Source organism: Tenrec ecaudatus, chromosome X, assembly GCF_050624435.1.
Source record: "Tenrec ecaudatus isolate mTenEca1 chromosome X, mTenEca1.hap1, whole genome shotgun sequence".
In the NCBI taxonomy this organism is placed as follows: Eukaryota; Metazoa; Chordata; class Mammalia; order Afrosoricida; family Tenrecidae; genus Tenrec; species Tenrec ecaudatus.
In genome coordinates this window covers 87,761,138-87,781,401 of record NC_134548.1, presented here as the reverse complement: position 1 = coordinate 87,781,401, position 20,264 = coordinate 87,761,138, and the positions used below count along the sequence as shown (strand labels likewise).

The window sequence follows — 20,264 nt, the reverse complement described above, 5'->3', positions numbered from 1 at the left end:
TAGGACAGATTTGGGGCAATTTATTTGAATAAACATTAATTTTAATTGATAAGTTGTCTCCTTACCCCACGGTACTGGCTTTCGTTAAAAATCTGCGGTGGCAAGGGGTACCCTGTAGCTGGTCGACTGTTTTCAGGTACATTTTCTCTCATCCACTTTCGGTTTTCTTCATTTGCTGCAATATCTTTTTCCTCAAACCCAATTTTGTTGGCTTCCAAGAAACCAAGCACGTCTTGCTGTTTCTTCTTAATCTAGGACACAAAAGACAAGAGAATATATTATTGACTTAATCATTTTAGCTATTTTTATTTTCAAATGCAATAAATATCAATGTTTGTGGGAGTGGAAATTAATTCAGACAGTCATAAAAATCTGGTTTCACAAAAAAATATAAAAAGGCTTAAAAATTCGTGGAAAATAGAATGGAAAGGCAATGGATTTTTTTCTTTGAACTTTTAGACCACTCTTATATAGTTTCTCGTCTTTAATGTCTTGCTACTGATGTTTTATAAGTGAGAATAAGTAATTTTAGCTCACTGATAATTCTGTTAACTTGACTTTTTCTTTTTCCCATTGAAAATTGAGAGAGTTAAAGTTTATTGGGCCAACCTGGCTGATAAACCCATGTGGGATTAATTGAAGCGGGGAGGGATAAATGGCTCGGTGAAACTCTCCTTTCTAGTTCTCAGGTCTCTTGCTTTCTGATGGTCAGACCAGGGTGCAGCTGCCTTGCACTTCCCTGCTTCAGCTGACAAGGTTCACTTCCTGCAAGACATCCCTGAGGAGAAGCCACATGGACCTCCCCCGATGCAGCCCTGTGTACTGGAGCAGCCGTGTGGAGACCCCTGCCAGCGCTGAGATGCTTACACATTTACTGATTCAGCTTTCCTCCTGCAGTCGGCATCACTGCGTGTGTTTTGTGAGATGGAGGAGGACTTTGTGAATTGGTGTTGGTCATATGAGTTAATGTTGGACTTTTGGGCTTGGGCAGCACTGGGTTGGGATGTTTTCTTGATGTGCACTTATCTTTTATATAAAACCCTCCCTTATACATATGAATTTCTGTGAATTTGTTTAAAGTAGCCAGAGTCACACAAAAATCTCCACATTTACTCATGTAGGATAAGGTTAACCGATGCATATCAATAGTAAAAATAAGTCAAATGATAAAGAAATAGAGAAAAAATAAGTACAGTAAACTCAATAATGTCCATACTGTGCAGCTGTAGTTTCTACTTAGCTATCCTAGAGAAGTAATAGGTTACACGTGGGGCTATTAACCACAGGGTCAGTAACTCAAAACCACCAGTCATTCTTCAGGAAGGAGTCAAGACATTCGTTCTACTCCTCTAAGCACTAATTACACTCTCTCAAACCTTGTCCTATAGGGTCCGTGTGAATCAGAATTGACTCAATGATAGTGTTTAGTTTATTATTATATTTAATAGGATATACTTCACATAACATATAATTTCTCTATTTTAACGAGCTTTTTATAAGCCAACCCCACTGCCATCACACTTTGTGAAAGTCAACAATATGTCTGAATCCCCATCATATGGATAGACCATGTTTAGTTTGTCCAGTCATTCTGCCTCATAGAGACGGTGTAGGACAGGGATAATCTTCTCCTTACAGTTTCTGAGATTGTAAATAATTACAGAAGTGAGCTACCTTATCTTTCTCCTGAGAAGTGGCTGGTGAATTTGAAACACTGGCCTTGAGGCTAGAAGCCCAATGGTTAATCCACAGTACCACCGGGGCTCTATGGTAAGCTGAAATTGATATTTCTCCGAAAAGATGAGGAAGACACAGGCGCTCAATCTGCCTAGGTTTGGAATATGCTTATACAACTCATAAGTGCACTACACACATGCATGTGTGTGCAATATATATGCACATGGGTTTTTTCCATCTTTTAGTTTTTGTAAGTTATGCTACAATGTTCAATGCTCATTGGTGTACAGGTTTGAATCACACAGATAGTGATATTTTTCCCTTTTAATTTGCTTTGTTTACAAGGTCAAAAAAAAGACATAATAGGTAAGTAAAAGGATAACAAAAAAGCGAAAGACTTGTTGAGACAGATGGAAACCGTGGCTGCAACGATGGGTTCAAGCATCAAACCAATTGTGCAGTCTGTGCAGGACTTAGCAGTATTTTATTCTGCTGTGCATAGGGTGGCTATCGGTTGGAACTGTCTCAATGGTGCCTTAAAACAACAACTTGAGTAAATACTTTTCTTTCACCATTTAACTCCTGGGGAGGAGGTGTGGATTCTAAATTAAGTCAATGAAAACTACTATTTCTACAAACTGTTTGCATCAAAGCACTAAATGGTCCTTTAAAGATCACTGCCAGTGCAATAAAAATTTTCTCTTAAGTGGTTTTTTTCTAAGGAAAATCTTATTTCCTTATTAAGTTCTGAGAAAATTAAAGTCAGTAGTAAGTAGTAGTCAGTAAGTAAGCAGTCAGGAGTGATACCTAGAACCTTCATCCACTAGGTGAAGTATTTGATTATATCACAGCTTTCCATCCCAACAGTACAGTAAGGGGAATCTATTAATGTGAAGTATGCCAAGGAATTTGTCAATCATTTTTAAATTTTAAAATAAGAGTAGGTTTGAATAGATGCCATTTAAAATGTTATTTTCTAGCATTTGGCAATTTCTTTATAAGAGTGAATGGATGATGCTAATGGTATGAAAATTACACATAGCTCCTGGAAACTGTCATCTGTCATGTTTATATGACCAAGCCGAATTTACGGTACCTTTAAGATGAACTATTTTTCAGGCTTTTCCCACCTTAAAATTGTGTTGAATGTGGTTGAGGACACAGTTCATAGTGCTCAGATGTGTGCTGGGCTTGGTATGATAGAATGCTTTCACTGATAGCTCTTATCCTCCCTCTGTCAGCCCTTGATCAAAACTGTTTCTCTGTGCTCAAAGATTGCTGATGAGAAGCAATCTCCTCAAGTGTTCCGAGCCTTTATGAGGCTAAACAGAAAGGGGAATACTCATATTTTATTCCAAGGTCTTGGCATATTAAACATGTTTGTTGGGCTTTGAAGCTACAAATAATGTAAAAAATAAGTTTTTCTTGATAATATCTGTATGTCCAAATTTTCTCATATTGAGTTGATTTCTAGTGAGGTCTTTTATATCTAAAGAATTGTGGATTTTCCTGTATGGATGCACAGCCATGTGTCCACTATAAAATAATCTAACAAGATGCTAATTTCCTCTTTCCTTAAAGGGATTTAAAAATCCAGAGACATACTGAACAAATGTAACTGGAAAACATACATTGCTAAAACAATTAGAATGAGTGTCACAAGGGTTCACTAAGTAATAAAATTAGAAAGTTATTGGTATCCTAGTGAGTACACAAATGCATTTGCACGTGGATAACGATACTGCACAGGAATGCAAATGTAGTTTTTTTCAATGAGCAAACCATACTTCCAATTCCATGTAGAGAATGCCAAGTCTTTTTTGCCCATATGCCAGAGGTTTTAGATTCAAGTTATGATTCTCTTTAAAAGACACAGAGCAAAGCTACAGAACAATTGCTGCCTAGAAAAAATAGCTGCTCTTGAGCAAGACTCTGTAAGCCTCTTGTTTGCCAAGCCAAGGATCAAGTCTCTTTTAAAGGGTAGAAAACTCACAGGGGTTTAGAGATGACTGACACCGTTCTTGCTTTAGAAGATTCCAATGTGAATGCTCCAAATACCAAAGGAAGAGCAAAGCTCCACTAATGACAATTCAAATGAGTAAACAAGAAATCTTTTTTTCCCACAAAATACTGACCTTCCATGATGTATTTAATGTCATGAATTGTAGCCTTCTTTTATAATTAACCTCTGTCTGCTACATTTAGTGTACTAACAACTTCTTGAGCACTGATAGAGGTTATGGTAGCAAATTAATAATGATTGTGAGAAATTATACATAATAGTTTTTCTGTAATGTGTATTCGAGGCCTCTGAATGTGTAAGAATTTTACAGTTATCTAAAACTTGTAAGAAAAACAGCAGAGACCCCTTTTAAGATCACACTCAAGTGTGAGGGATTAGACATATATACATTAAAAAGTTCAGTTGCAACATGGTCTTTAAAAAAGATGATAAGACTAGGTAGTCATGGGGTGGGGGGAGGGGGGCAGTGAATGACCAAACCAATGAGTGTAAGCAACTGAATATATAGCTATTACCATTACCATCTCGATTAACCTTAGTAATGATAGCATAAATCCAGAACCTACATCCATCTAATTGCATACCCAATGTTTCATTTTAATGAACAGAAAATGCACACAGCAGAGTTTAAAATTTGTCATCTGTGAAAACTGAGCTCACAGAGGTCACAGCATATTTCACAACAATTAGAGTTGAGAATTAAAAACAAAACAACTTGAAAACATAATAAATAATCACAATATCTACTAGTAAATTCTTAAAAATGAATAAACTGTTGCTGGGTATTTTTTAAAGGCGGTTTATAAATTGTGACACGATCTAACTGTGGCGATGAAGGAAAAAATCATGTATCTAGCTTTAGCTCCCCAATTGCTTCTGTGTCTCTTCAAATGCAGCACTAGGAAGGGTTACCTCTGCTTTGCAAGAGAATAATTTGTCTGTCTTAGACTGGCCCGTGACTAAAATTTAGCAGGGGGACGGAGAAGGCGTGAACAAATAGCATTTAGAGTTGCCTTTTCAGTCTTTTGCTAATTTACTTACAAAATGCACCTAAAAGGAAAATCAAATCTGAAATACTAGTTTGCTTGGCACTGGATCACTGCAGTGTTGCCACTACATAGCCCTTAGGCTAACAAGAGGGACTCGTGTACGTTTTAGAGTGAATACTGCCCTGGGACATTAAACTTCTGGCTTCCCATTGTTTAATTAAATCGCACAAACTACAAGAGACACTGATTTTCAGCTTTACTATTTTGCAATATTTTAAACAAACACTTTGGCTATAATCAGCTATATAAAACCTATAATTTGTAGACCTTTATAAAAAAACCAAGTCCAAGTTAAGATGATAAGTTACTTAAAGACACGTAAAAGCCAGGATAAACAAATAAGTTCTTAAGAACAATGAAATAGGAGGTCTCTCACTTTCTGACCGCAAAACCTATTACACAAGCACAGCAGTTGAAATAGTCTGGTACTAGTACAAGGATGAATACAGAGATCAGTGGAACAGAATAGAGATCTCTGAAGTAAATGTATCCACCTATAGACAATTGATCTCTAATAAAGGGGAATTTTAAAATTTATTATTAATTGGGATTTAATACATATATCATATCATTCCAGAGTTCAATTATGTCAGGCATAATTGTAAAACTGCTTCCACAATCCGTTTCCAGACATTCTTTTTCCACAAGGACATCTTGATATCGTCTTCCTTTTAGACCACCCCACCCCCTACTCTATCCTCCTCCTCCCCCAAACTTTATTCTATTTGGGGTCCCTATAGGTTCATCAATCCTGGGTTTCATACACACAAAAAATGGGAAAACATATAACACAACTTCAAGAGAGTATCCTCCTCTAAGATACACCCCAGTATGAAGACATAAAAACCAAACCAAACAATACAAACCAAAAATAAAGGAAATTTTGTAAACAAGATTGGGTCCAGTTGGCAACATAAGTGGTATCTACTGACAAAGTTTTAACTGTTCATGTCAACTTAATGCCTTTGATCTTCTATTCTCATCTCTCCCAAGCCCTCAGTTTAGGGACCACTTTCCTCCCATCCTCAATTTTAGGTAGGGGGAGTGCTCTGGAGGCTTATTTCCTACGTAGTTCCTCAAATGAATCTTGGGCTCCCACTGTCATCCATCGCCTTCTGCACCTTGGATTCTCACAATTTAGGGTCTCATACTCTTATCTAGAAATCACTCTTAGACTTTGGATTATATGGATTCCAATCCTTCGGTGATAAGATGACAATGTGTGTGTTAGTCCAGGCAGACTAGAGAAACAAATTGATTAACACTCATATATGTGTAAGAGAGAACTTTACATGGAGAAGTGATTATGCATCCATAAGACATCCAAGCCCAGCCCAGATCAAGTCCATAAATCCAATATTAGCCCATATGTCTGATACCAGTCTATGAATATACCTTTTCACACATGCAACACATGCAATGACGCCAAATGCAGGAAGATCCCAGGCCAGTGGGTGGAAAGTCTTGTGAATCCAGTGGCAGTGGAAGCATCTCTAGGGCTCTGGCTGCCATCAGTGTGGCAACATGTGGCTTGTCAACAGGAAGGTGTAGCATAGAAAGTGAGTGTGTGTCCTGCATTCAGAGAAGAAGATAGGAATTCCCAGAATCCTCAGGAGAAGCCCATGCCCACACAGAGGCACCACTGGCTATGACCTGATTGACAGGCTAGAATCCACCCTTTTGCTCCAGTTGACAGGAGATTACGTAAATGCCACAGTGTACTTCTTCCATGTGGAATTAGTTGACATCTCATTCAGATGGCTTCTTGTTTGGAGAAAAATCTTTAAAACCCCAGACACTATTTTATCTGAGAGCCAGGCACCATCTAATTTCTTTGCCATATTTTGCTCTAGCACCCGTATCTTCTGTGTTTCCTTCCTGAGGGCGAGTATTAAGCAGACCTATGATTTAAGAATTAGTTGTTCTTAAATTGGAGATAGGATTTGGTGCGAGCCCAAAACCCATTTCTGGATCTATGCTTATTTTGTTGTTGTTACTTGGGAGTTAATGCATCTGTCATATTATTCCATAGTTTAATCAAATCAAACAGAATTATATGATTGCTTCCAAAATCAGTCTCCAACCTACTTTTCCTTGCTGGGCACCCTTTTATCTGCCCCACCTCTCCTATACACCCCTCATCCACCATCACCCACCACTGAAACCCTTGTTATATTTGTTGTCCCTGTAGGCTCATTGATCCTGGGTTTCATTTACCAAGAAATAGAAAAACCAGTAACAAAACTTCAGTAGGGTGACCCCACTGCCATAGTACCTCTGAGATACACCCTAATATGAACAAGAATAAACAGAATAAAACAGAGTATCCATCACAGGATTGATGAAATAACACATATCTTAATACAGTATATAGGACATTAATGTCACAAGACCTTGTCTGTCTGCCAACCAACAGTACTCCACTCTTGAGGCAGCTGTCTTCTTCTTCCTCAGACACCATGTATTTTCCGATTAAGTGAAGAAGAGATAGTCTCTTCAACAAAGGATACTAGCAAAATTGGATCTCTATCTGCAGAAGAAAGTAACAGGATGTATACCTCACCCCAATGTACAAAAGCAAACTCAAGATATACCAAAGACCTAAATGTAAATCCCAAAACTATAACAATCATCGATGCGAAAGTAGGGGCAAACTTTAGGTCCCTATGGTAGGACATAGACACATTGTCAAATATAATGAAACACACACAGTAGGTGACAAAATATTTGGACCTACTAAATATAAGGCACTTATGTGCATCAAAAGAGTAACAACACAATAGACAATGGAATGACTGCTAAAGTCTGTAGAAAACTGTAATACCTCAATAAGGAAAAGGAGTAAAGTGGGCAAAGGAGACAAATAGATGTTTCACCAAGACAACATCCTAATGGGCCCACAACATGAAGAAATCCTCAGGATCATTAGCTAGCAAGATGTAAATCAAAACAATGAAATAACACCTTACATAGACAATGAGAGCCAAGTATTAAAAGAAATTGTGGAACAGCTGTGGAGAGATTGGAATCCCTATACACTTATGGCAAGACTGTAAAATGAACAACTACTGTGGAAAGCAATATGGTGCCACCTCGAACAACTGGAGATAGAAGTTCCATACATTCCAGGTATTTCCCTGCTGGGCACATCACCTAAAGCAGCAAGAGTTCTATCAGTAACAGGCCTGTTCATTGCAGTATTGTTCACAAATGTGAAAACATAGAAACAACTTAAATGTTCATCAGTAGAATAATGGATAAAAACGTCCTGGTACATACATACAATGGAATACTATGCCTCATTAAAGAGAATGATTGGGGCAGGGAATGTATGGATGTGCTTTATACAATTGATGTATGTATATGTGTGGATTGTGGTAAGAGTTGTATGAGCCCCTAATAAAATGTAAAAAAAGAAAAAAAAAGAAAGAAAATGATTAGGGCAAAGAATATACAGATGTGCTTTATACAATCGATGTATGTATATGTGTGGATTGTGATAAGAGTTGTATGAGCCCCTAATAAAATGTTAAAAAAAAAACAATGATGAAACCACAAAGTACCACATGGCATGGATGCTCCTGAAGAACATTATGCTGACTGAATTTAGGAAATCACAAAAGGACAAATATTATATGATTCCGCATAAAATACCAAGACAAATATTTTCATACCAAAGAGAACATGCTTTGGGAAATTGCCAAGAATGAAAGGGCAGTGGAGGGAAATTGAAGCAATAGAGCAGACCAGGTGTCAGCACACTGCAGGCTTGCTATTGTTTTAGCTGTTTCAATAGCAGATATCGTCGCTGCCTTTGCAGCACTGAGGCTGGCAGATGTACAACAAGACTAAATGCATTCCTTCTACCTAAGTGTTGAGTGCAGTTAGACACGTGATGATTACTGTTTGCATATTGATTATCCTCCAAACGAAGTCCTTATTCTTCAAAACATCATTTGAAAATTGCAAAATTGGCATGGGAGTAGTTATGGTCTCCTCCAACTTCACAATGGGGAAAGTGAATCAAAATCTAAACCAATAGCCTAAGGCGTATTCCTATGAGTTAAGGCCAGAGATGCCTCGACCTTCCAAACTAGTACCAATTATGACACCACCACCCCTCCCGTGGCACTAGGTTTGATCAGTTGTTGCAATGGCTACACAGAGCGCACAGGAAATACTCATGATGATGGGGTTTATTATCTAATTATGTTACACTTTAAAATCATAATTTCTCTGAATTGTCTCTTCTCAACAGTGCCTACACGCACAACCAGGTCCTTGCTTTCTCTTGGCCTTTTGGCTTCTGCCATTCTCAAGAAAATACTAAAGAACTCTAACTCTGCTGAGAAGTGCTCAAAGGCACTCCACTGTACTATACGCCTTGACCCAAAGGTACTCAGCTCTAGCTCCATGGGCTGACAAGGCCACCGCTCCAGGTCCTGCTGCCAATATTTCTCTGTTGTTTCACACTGTCCCTTCCTTTCCCTGATGTCATAGCCCTCTGTCTTCTGGATCAAATAAATTCAATGTAGGGATCTCAGGCCCAACGAATGACACTGTTCCACGTCTACTACTTTCTTCCTTTCATCTCTGGGATGGTGTATGCTAAGCTTAGTGGAATGGCGAAACCGACCAATCTTCACATCCAGTTCCATACATCTCACTTGTACTCTGCCACCCCACGGTGGTGCCTTTTACTGTATTTACATTATTAGCAAGCTATGCAGTCTCTCTGGGTAGACCACAGTACCTTACATTTACACAGTCCCACCTAATCACATGGTCAGAGTTATAAAACTATGGCTAGAAGATCCACATCAAGCATTTCACTGCAACGCAGGCCATCCTCTGGGCTCCTCTGGCCCTTTCTACTACCATAATTGAAGGATTCGTTTGGCTCGATTAAGCATTTACATGTAAGCACACTCCTGAAAGCATAAAAGCCAGTCACTTTATGCCCTTTTTCCAGCCCCTGCAACCCGCCCTTCTAATTTTTGGATAGCCAATTTCTAAATTGCCTGTTTCTATAAACCAGTACTCTGAGGAGACAAGCATGCTCCTTGATCTGAATAATTGGTTCTAGTTGGAACTTTATGCAAAGTCCAGTCCAGAGGATGCCAACTAATGGCAACAATTTATAGCAGCTCATTGGACCAAATCTCTTGCTATTTATTCTGCTGAGTTCTCGCCAGCTCATCCTTAGCCATCCAAGCTAGGCCAATAGGGATCAGCTGCTAGCTTGGGAGCCCACACCCCTACCTACATGTCAGACCAGCTGGCTTTTTCATATTAGTATACAAGATTAAGTATACAGGAATCACACATAAGCCCAAGAGTACACACCTTCCTGCACTTCAGACCAGCCAACTCTTTACCACTCTCGATTTTTATCTCTCCTTCCCAGCCTCTGTAGGCAGATCAAGAGGTGCCAATAAAACATATTCCAACTCAGCTCGTCTCTTAATTGTGGCACTTCCCCTGTTTCTCACGGAAAGGACCCAGGTGGAGACCCAGGGTGTCTGCTCAACCGCCCTCCTTAGCCTCCAGTCCCAGAGGGGATTTTTCTAATGCTTTCTGACTTTTTCTGCCATGAGGCATTCTTCCATCCAAGCTGTAAATCACTTGCTCAGAATTCAGAAAGCCAACCAGTTATTTCCCCTCTTCTTTTACAGGTCCTTTCTTCAAATATTCGCAGCAGTTCTGGGGGACTCTGCATGTCCTGTAAATGTAAATTTCCTATTTCTGACCATCTGAGCGGATCTCCTGTTACTTTTTATGCTCCTGTGTTAGTCTGGGTAGACTAGAGAAACAAATTCATAAACAGGCATATGTATACAAGAGAGAGGTTTATCTACAAGAACAATTGAACATTGAGAAAACATCCCAGCCCAGTCCACATCAAGTCCATAAGTCCGATATCAATCTATAAAGTCCTCTTCAGACTCGCGAAACACATGTGGTGATGCTAAATGCAGGATGATCACAAGCCAGTGGGTAGAAAGCAGTTGGGTCCAGTGGCGTTGTAAGCATCTCAGTGCTGGTAAGGGTCTCTCTGTGGCTTCTCCGGCTTCAGAGGTCCGGTTGTGTCCATGTCGCTTGTCTTCTGCAATGTCTCCCAGGGAGTAGCAGAGAAAGCAAAGTGCCTCCTGCCTCCAAGGATGAAATACCAGATTTCCCAGAATTCTCAGGAGAAGGCCATGCCCACACAGAAGTCTCATTGGCTATCTCCAGATTGACAGCCTAGACTCCACCCCTATACTTTTTTTTGGTAGTTCAATGATTTTTTTTATTTAATCTTTTTATTGGGGGCTCATAAAATTCTTATCACAATCCATACATGCATCCATTGTGTCAAGAACATATGTACATTTGTTGCCATCATCATTCTCAAAATATTTGCCTTCTACTTGAGCCGTTAATATCTGCTGCTCATTTTCTCCCTCCCTCCCCACAGCCCCTACCTCTTGAATCCTTCATCATTCATACATTATTATTATTTTGTCATATATTACACAGTCCTATGTCTCCCCCACCTTCTTCTCTACTGTCCGTCCCCCAGGGAGGAGGCTATACATAGATTCTTGTAATCAGTTCCCCCATTCTACCCCACATTCTCTTCACCCTCCAGGCATCGCCACTCACCACTGGTCCTGAAGGAGTCATCTGTCCTTGACTCCCTGTGTTTCCAGTTGCTCTCTGTATCTATGTACATCCTCTTGTCTAGCCAGATTTGTAAGGTAGAATTGGGATCATGGTAGTCAGGGGGAGGAAACATTTAAGAACTAGAGGAAAGTTATATATTTCATCGTTGCTTCCCTGCACCCTGACTGGTTCATCTCCTCCCCACAACCCTTCAGTAAGGGGTGTCCGGTTGGTTGCCAATGGGCTTTGAGTCTCCACTCTGCACTCACCCACATTTTCAATGATATGATTTTTTTGTTCCTGGATGCTTGATACCTGATCCCTTCGAGAGCTCGTGGTCACACAGGCTGGTGTGCTTCTTCCATGTGGGTTTTGTTGCTTCTGAGCTAGATGGCCAGTTGTTTATCTTCGAGCCTTTAAGACCCCAGACGCTATATCTTTTGATAGCTGGGCACCATCAGCTTACTTCACCACATTTGCTTATGCTCACTTTTGTCTTCATTGATCGTATCAGGGAGGTGGGCACCCATTGATATGATTTTTAGTTTTTTCATGTCTGATAACTGGTCCCTTCTACACCTTGTGGTCAGACAGGCTGGTGTGCTTCTTCCATGTGGGCTTTGATGCTTCTCAGCTAGATGGCTGCTTGTTTATCTTCAAGCTTTTAAGACCCTAGACGCTATGTCTTTCGATAGGCAGGCACCATTAGCTTTCTTCACCACATTTGCTTATGCACATGTGTGTAAACCCCTACACTCTTAATCCTTAAATTGACACCAGATTAGTTGACTACCACAGCTCCCAAAAATATATACGGCTACTACTTTCAACCCAAAATTTATGTTCCTTCCACACAAATATTAGTTCCCCTTTTAGCATATTAAATCAAGTATTGGCTTTAGGTGGACTTATAGGCTCTCTGTTATCTATAATAACTAATATGCATTTCACTTATATAACATAGGTGGAAGAACCATTCAATATGTATAGTACATTTACATAAATACATAACCTTAAGTACACAATCTTTTCTAAAACATTAATTTTATGGCCTTGACTACTTGCAGGGTGGAGCCAGTAGGCATGGATCCCTCAATCATCTTGTTTAATCTACCAGGCCACTCCAGACACAACTTTCCACCCCTTGGCTGCAACATAACATCTTTTATTACCTTTTAAATTTTTTTAGCAATTCCAGGTTAAACAACCACACTACTCATGTAAGAATCAAAAATTTCATCTTCTGTGTGCTCCTTCATTTTTCTCTCACAAAACCCCATGTTTCCAAAATCTGGCGCCTTTGGAGAGAATCCCACTTCTGATGCCAACTGCAATAATGACATGGAAGTTCCATTTGACCCACTCTAACTTCACTTGGGGAAGGAAGAGAATCCGTATCAGTTCAAGCTCTAAGGGGAAGTTCAGATGTATCTCAGTCCTCCAACCTTTCTACCAATTCTGATACCAGCCAAGCCTCCCATAATAGTCTCTACTTCTATGCTAGGTTTGTTTATTCACTTCACAGGCCACAAAGAACTACCAGACAAAACAAATAGTTATGAGGTTATAAGAGATATTAATAGGTTTTAATCCCAGGTGCTCCATGAGAAAAAATATGAGGCTTTTCACCCTTTTAAGGAGTTAAAATCTTAAAAATGCACAGGGGAAGTTTTACTCTGTCCTACATTGTTGCTATGAATTGGAATCAACTCAAAAGCTGTGGTTTTGAATTTTTAAAATCTAGGTACTACAGTTTTAAACATATGTCATTCTCACATGCTATTTTCCTTGATCTTGACAGCAGCGAAACTGAAAGTATATTGATTTTTTACAGATATAATTTTATATGTCTGAATCTACAGCATGATTCCTTTTATCCATACACTAAGTATATCATACAACCATAAAAAAGCTGTGCTGTATCATAGTTGATGACCACATGTAATTCAGTAGTTTTAATACTTTGAGATCAGATCTTTTCCCTATTTCTATATAGCTACTGTTCTTTATAAGATTTTCCACCAAATAGTTTAAGAAATGTAGTCAGAATCAGCTGAATGATATTGAGTTTTTGTTTTTGTGTTTTGACAGTCATGTTGAAACATTATTTCATATGGGGCACATTCAGTGTATAATTAACTCGTTTTGATGAGTTTTGCCTTCTAATAGAAAGGAACCCCAGAATATATGAATAACAAATGAATGTGTATTATCTGCAAGCCTAAAACCACTCTAGAGCTCAGAACGCATGTGAGCATGCCCCCAAACCAACCCCAGAATGCCTGAAGGTAAAAAAATTCAACTTACCCAAAATTGATTTTCCAGTCTAATCCAATTAATAATCAGGAAGTCCAACAACAGTAGCTTCTGCCAATGCACACACACTAAAATACTTTGTAGCTTTGACCTCAGCACCTTTAAAATCGCCTGCACTACATAAGTCAATCAGTACAACTTTACCCCATCAAACTGATTATCCTTTGGAAAGCTTGTCTTGACTACCTAATGCGGCCTTCTTGTTTGATCAATCAAAGTGAAGTTTGCCTCTTTTATTTTAAGCAACTCTTTGTCTTTGTTCCTAGTTTTGCAGAGCAAAATCTGAGTTGGTAACATTTTTAGCACGCCATCACTTGGTTCTGATGATCCACTACCAAGCAGTTCAGAACAGTCTCAACACACATCCAGGATTTCCTGGAAGACCCATGCTGAATGCTTAGGAACCTACTGGGTCATGGCTGCAAACTTCTGAAAGAAAGAGAGAAATCTGATTATTTGCTTTTTTATTTTTGATGCCTTTGTCTGTAATCTGATCACTAAGAGCCAGTACACTGTGCATGAATGATAGGTACCCAATATTTGAGTCCTAAGGGGCCCAAGTTCTTGATTATAGCTACTTGTTTTGTGATATGTAGAAGTTTTGATTAGCGTGTAAATATGGGTAATCAGCAAGGGATTCTAAAATGTTCCTCCTTGGGACATAACATTAAGAACTGGCAGTATTCACTGGACATCCCCTTACAGAAGGGTCTCGGGAGGAGACGAGTCAGTCAGGGTGTGATATAGCAACGATGAAACATACAACTTTCCTCTAGTTCCTAAATGCTTCCTCCTCCCTCACTATCATAATCCCAATTCTACCTTACAAACATGGCTAGACCAGAGGATGTACACTGGTACAGATAGGAAATGGAAACACAGGGAATCCAGAGCGGATGATACCTTCAGGACCAGGGGTGTGAGTGGCGATGCTGGAAGGGTAGAGGGGGGGTGGGTTGGAAAGGGGGAACTGATTACAAGGATCTGCATGTGACCTCCTCCCTGATGGATGGACAACAGAAAAGTGGGTGAAGGGAGACTTCGGACAGGGCAAGATATGACAAAATAATAATTTATAAATTATCAAGGGTTCATGAGGGCAGGGGGTGGGAGTGGGGAGGGAGGGGAAAAATGAGGAGCTGATGCCAGGGGTTTAGGTGGAGAGCAAATGTTTTGAAAATTATGAGGGCAATGGATGTACAAATGTGCTTTACACAATTGATGTATATATGGATTGTGATAAGAGTTGTATGAGCCCCTAATAAAATGATTAAAAAATAATAAAATTAAATTTTAAAAAAGAACTGGCAGTATGTTGACATAGCCCTATGAAGAATAAAATAATATTTTGTGTAATGACTACAATACAAATTACAGGAGGTTCAGTAGTCTCAAAATGGAAAGATCTTCTCTGTTCCCATGTGGGAAAACTGGATGGAAAATTTGGATGATATTGAAATGTTCATGTTGTTGCATAGTAACATAGAAATAAAAAAAAAGAAAGAAATCCAGGAGTCCTGTCAGAGCTGTTTTTAGATGTCCGTAAACAAGCTTTGTCACCTGTTTTAACGAGAGAGGACCCTTATGATCATTTAGGCCCACCCTACTCACCACCATGGACTGAGGAGACACAAGTGATTAGAGAAGGAGAGGCAGCTGGCCGCACTTTGGAGCCTTTTTGGCCACATCACACCCAGCAGGGGATGCCATCTCGGGGTACATATTTGACTACTCTTTAGTCGAGACTTGTACAGAGACAAATAGGCACATTTTTAGGGCAGTTTCCGTTCTGGCAAGCCTCATACCAACATCAGATCACCCTGAAGCTATTCTCAGAGTTCATTTTCCTTTCATAAATACTGATTCATATAATTGGCAAAACCCAGAATATTACATGACTTTCGGCAAAGCAAAACAGTAAGCGGAACAGTGTCACACTTACAATCAGGAAATCTAGATCCTGGGAATATGTTTCCTATAAGAGCTGTTATGAGACCCTATTCTGCTTGATCAATTCATTTAACTATTCATATATGTAAATTGCTTATTAAAGGGATTGAAAGAATGTACTGCCAAACCCCTAAACAAAGTATATAAAGTAAAAAAAAAAACAACAAAAAACAGGTGAGGGTCAATCCATTTTTTCTGGAGCACATCTTTGCCACCTTTAGGTAGCAGATAGATCTAAATCCCAAGTTAAAAATATGTAAGAATGATAACGGCTGTTTTCATTGGACAGAGTGCGACTGATTTGAAAAAAAAATGTGTAGAGAATAGAAAGGGAAGCAGTCCAGCTTGTAGAAATCTAGTCCAGCTTGTAGAAATAGCTTTATATATTTATCATGGAAGGGATAGGGAAAAGAAAAATCAGATCTGCAAAGGAAGATATGTTAGGCCAAGTTGTCTAGAAAAACAAATCCAGTGACATGTATCTATGCATAAGAAAGAGCTTCATATCCAGAGGTAATTATGTATCAAGAAAGTACCACAGTCCAGTACAATTCAAGTCAATAAGTCCAATAATAGTCCACAAATCCTTCCCCAGATTCATGTAGCCACATGCAATGATATAGAATGAAGGAAGATCATAGACTAGTGGATGCAGATTCAGTGTAAACATGGCAGGGAACCAGTAGCTCTCAGGGTCAGTGGAAGAGTCCCAGCAAACAGGAAGGGGAAAGGACAGAGAGAGAGGGGTCGGTTATAAGAAGGCCACATTCCCAAAGAGGCATCATCAGGCTGTGCCCTGATTGACACGTTTGACTCCACCCCTAGCCAAGAGTGTCTAGCTGACACAGAATCATCCAATTACCACAGGAAATAAGTGAGCTAGACAGTGAGTCACCCTACTCACATCAGCCCATTAGGCATAAAAAGAGGAGGGCTCTCAATGTGCACGGTTTACATCCACAAGCCCACTGGGGAAATATCAGTGTGCCAACTGTACGCAGAAGGCCTTTGGGGAAAAATTGTCCCTATATCCCCAAACCAACCCAACAATTCCCTGCTGGGGCCTGTGAAAGTGACTCAAAATAGTGGAGACTGGAGGCAAGCCTTCAACCCAAAACCAAACCTTGAGGGAAAAATGATCCAAGTTTTATTAGTAAACACAGAGCTTATTTACTCAGTGTTAACACACCTTTCTGGATCTGTCTTCCAAAAGACAATTTCCATACTTGGAGTAACAAAGAAAAAGACAAATCCTTCCTCTCACTCTTAAGAGTGCTCACTCCCTGGGAAAGTAAGTACTACGACCCTTTCCTTCCATTATAGAACAGAATGCTCTATCCCCCATTGTTGGGATCGAAATACTGAACAAAATCCAAGTACAAATTTATTTTTTAAAAGGACACAATCACACAGATGTACTCATCCAAAATAGATGGAAAAACACTTCTTTGTAAAGCTTCCTTAACTTGAAGGAGCACCCGTAAAGCCTGCTTTACCAGCTAACATTTAGGAATTAGGTGGAACAAATTAACTGCAATGTGGAGGCAACAAACTGGCCAGGAGAGGTAATGAATGCACCACCAGTAATTATAGAATTACCTCTGAACACTGAACCCCTGCAAATCAAACAATAACCTATATTGCAGGAGTTCCCAAAAGCCATAAAACAGCGAATACAGAAGTTTCTCCTGTTGCGAGTACTCAGAGTGGCATTCAGCTTACAATACCCATATTTTCAACAGTTAAGAAAAAGAATGACTTCTACAGATTTGTATAGGACTTACGAGCTGTCAACCAGGCAACCATCAATTACTCTTCACCTTTCACACTCATTACCACATTAACCAATGTGGAGCTGGCTTTCTGTTTTAGATTTAACGATGCTTTATTTTGTGTACTTTTGTATGATAAAGGTCAAGAAATCTTTGCATTTGAACAAGGAGATCCCCACGCTACGAGGGGGTACACAAATAAAAGCGGGATTCTTTTTCAAAGCTGTGTATTTAATTTTTTTTTACAAAACAACCTTATGCGCTTCAAAGTACTCTCCATTACACTTAATACATTGGTCAAATCTGTGATCCTATTCTTGGAAACAGTTTTCAAACTCATCTCTTTGGATGGCAGACAGCAACCCCCTCGTTTTCTTCCTCACCTCTCCTAGGTCATCAAACCACTGCCCTTTCATGGCCCTCTTCATTTATGGAAACAAAAAGAAGTCACATGGAGCAAGGTCAGGTGGGTCAGGTGTGTGGGGCAAGAGAGGCATGCTGTTTTTAACCAAAAATTGGCTCCCGGAGATGACAGCATGAACGTCCCCTGTCTGCCACAAATCAGGCCTTTTTTGGTCACATGCTACTACACAATCTTTTCAGAACCTCTAAATAGAAAGCATGATTAACAGCCTGATCTGGTGGAACGAACTCCAAATGTGCTACCCCCCTCACATAAAAAAACAAAACAAATATGCATCATCTTGATCTTTGATTTCACGTGATGAACATTTTTGTCGGAGGTGAAAATGGCATCTGGCACTTGCTTGATTGATGTTTGTTTTGGGGATTGTAAGAGTAGAGCCATGTCTCATCACCAGTAATGACCTTGTCAATAAAAGTCTGGGTCACTTTGGAGGTGTACTGTCAAAGCATGGCATGTTTCTACTCAACACTCTTTTGACTGGTCAGTTAGAACCCAAGACACAAATTTATATGTGTGCCCTTCTCATTCCCAAATATTGTTAAAATTTGCTGAACTGAGCTCCTATAGTCCAAATAACTTCCCCATCTTTTCAATGATCCATTGTCAGTCTTTGATCACAAGTGCATGAATCTTGTCGACATATTTGTCTGTTAGGGAAGTTGACTGATGTGCAGAAGGAAGTTTGTCATCAATCAACATTTTGTATTTTAGCCTGACCTCCACCACCGAAGGGAGAACCACCGAAAATGAAAATAGATCGTCTGGTGTGGGAAAGGAACTGACCTACCACACCACACCCAGAAGGAAGCTGAAGCAAAGGAAGGAGGAAGAACGGAGCAGAGCACACCTGGGCCCACCAAGCTCAGAGGACCATAGCCCGGCTCAAAGGGCCCAATGTACAAAGAGGACCATATAGCTGGCCCCACAGCAAGATGCGACATCCTGCACTGACCCATGGCCCTACACGGGACAGCACCGGAGACACAGTGGGGGATGTGGGACTGAGCTGACCCCACCACACTGAAGCAAAACACTGGGGTGTGCAATGGAGCGGCGGGGGAAGCATCATGAATGAGGGGAGAGCATGATGGGGACCCAATGCCCATCTGTAGACAACTGAACATGCTTGCAGAGGGGGAGTGGGGAGGAGAGTGGACATTTTTGTCTGGACATCCAGAATGAGATTTGTCATCATTGACATTTCACATATCTTGATAAAAAAAACCTCTTTCCCATAGCACTGTCCTTATAAACTGTGTTCAACATCACAACAGTTTCTGTGGCATTTTTCCTGAGCAGGGAACAAAATTTCACAGGGGCACACTGTTCTCTTAAATTGGCCATCACAACAAATGGGGTTTGAGTGAAACTGTTTCTTTGAAAACATTCACTGTGACCACAGAGAACCTTCCTGTGCTATGCCACTGGGTGCACTCAGAGCGAGTCGCTTTACGCTCACCTAGAGAAAAAAAATGTATTCTATGAAAGCTCCACCCAGGGCAGCTTTTTTCCCTTTTTCAGGGGTGGTGGTGGTGGTGTTACTCCCTAGTCAGTGAGCTGCTACAGTGTCTCATCAGCTTGTTGAAACATGTCAATTGGTATTCCATCAATTCCTACTGGTTTTAGAGGCTACAATTTTTTTTATGAGAGCAGAAAACCTTATCTTTTTCTGAGCAGCTAGAGATTTCAACTTACTGATCTTGAGATTTTAGTAAATAGAAATTGTCTACTATTCATGGCCGTGGACCTGCTCTCAGAGCTTTCTTCAACTCTGGAAGTCAAATAGCGCAGATTCTTCAGACACTTTCCTTAAGGTTGATGTCATCTCTCTGAATATTTTTCTGGGTCACAGTGTAGGGCAGTGGCTATCCTATTATTGGAAAGAAGTTATTATTATGGAGCGCTTGGGAAATCTGCATTTCCTTTTGTACTAGAGCAGAGTAGAGTAATTTGTTTTTTTCTGATGCAATATCATGCTGTCAAATGTGTTCACTCAAGCAACACATATTATTGCAAGCATTTTGCTGGAAAAAAGAAAAGGGGGAAAAAGGCAGATCTAACATTACACGTAGAAAACGGACTCATATTTATTAGTCAATTATTACTCATAATAACAAATAAATTGCCTACTATTTTACTTAATGATTTAAGAACTGAAACTAGTTTGGACTTCGTGGTTACAACATTTTTTAAACTATCTGCTATGAGCTAAAGAATTTATCTACCATATTTGGTTCTCATATGCCTGCCCTGTGGCCTCCCATCAGCCTGTTTGAAGATTTGTGTGTTTTTGCCTCTCCTTATAAGGAAAGAATGCCTGGAGAATCCGTCTGACCAGAATTAGAAGCTCTGTAGCATTTACAGGAAGTATGAGTTTAAAGATGTAACTAGTCTAACAGTTCCTA

The 20,264-nt window shown here is 39.8% G+C and overlaps 1 protein-coding gene across 1 annotated transcript in view; it reads right to left on the bottom strand.

Moving 5' to 3' along the window:
- The window catches only part of SH3BGRL (SH3 domain binding glutamate rich protein like), a 113,969-nt gene that overhangs the window by 39,550 nt on the left and 54,155 nt on the right, over nucleotides 1-20,264 (bottom strand). Inside the window, exon 2 of the mRNA XM_075539641.1 lies at nucleotides 66-251. Coding sequence (XP_075395756.1) covers nucleotides 66-251 — 186 coding nt within the window. The remainder of the gene's footprint in view (nucleotides 1-65; nucleotides 252-20,264) is intronic.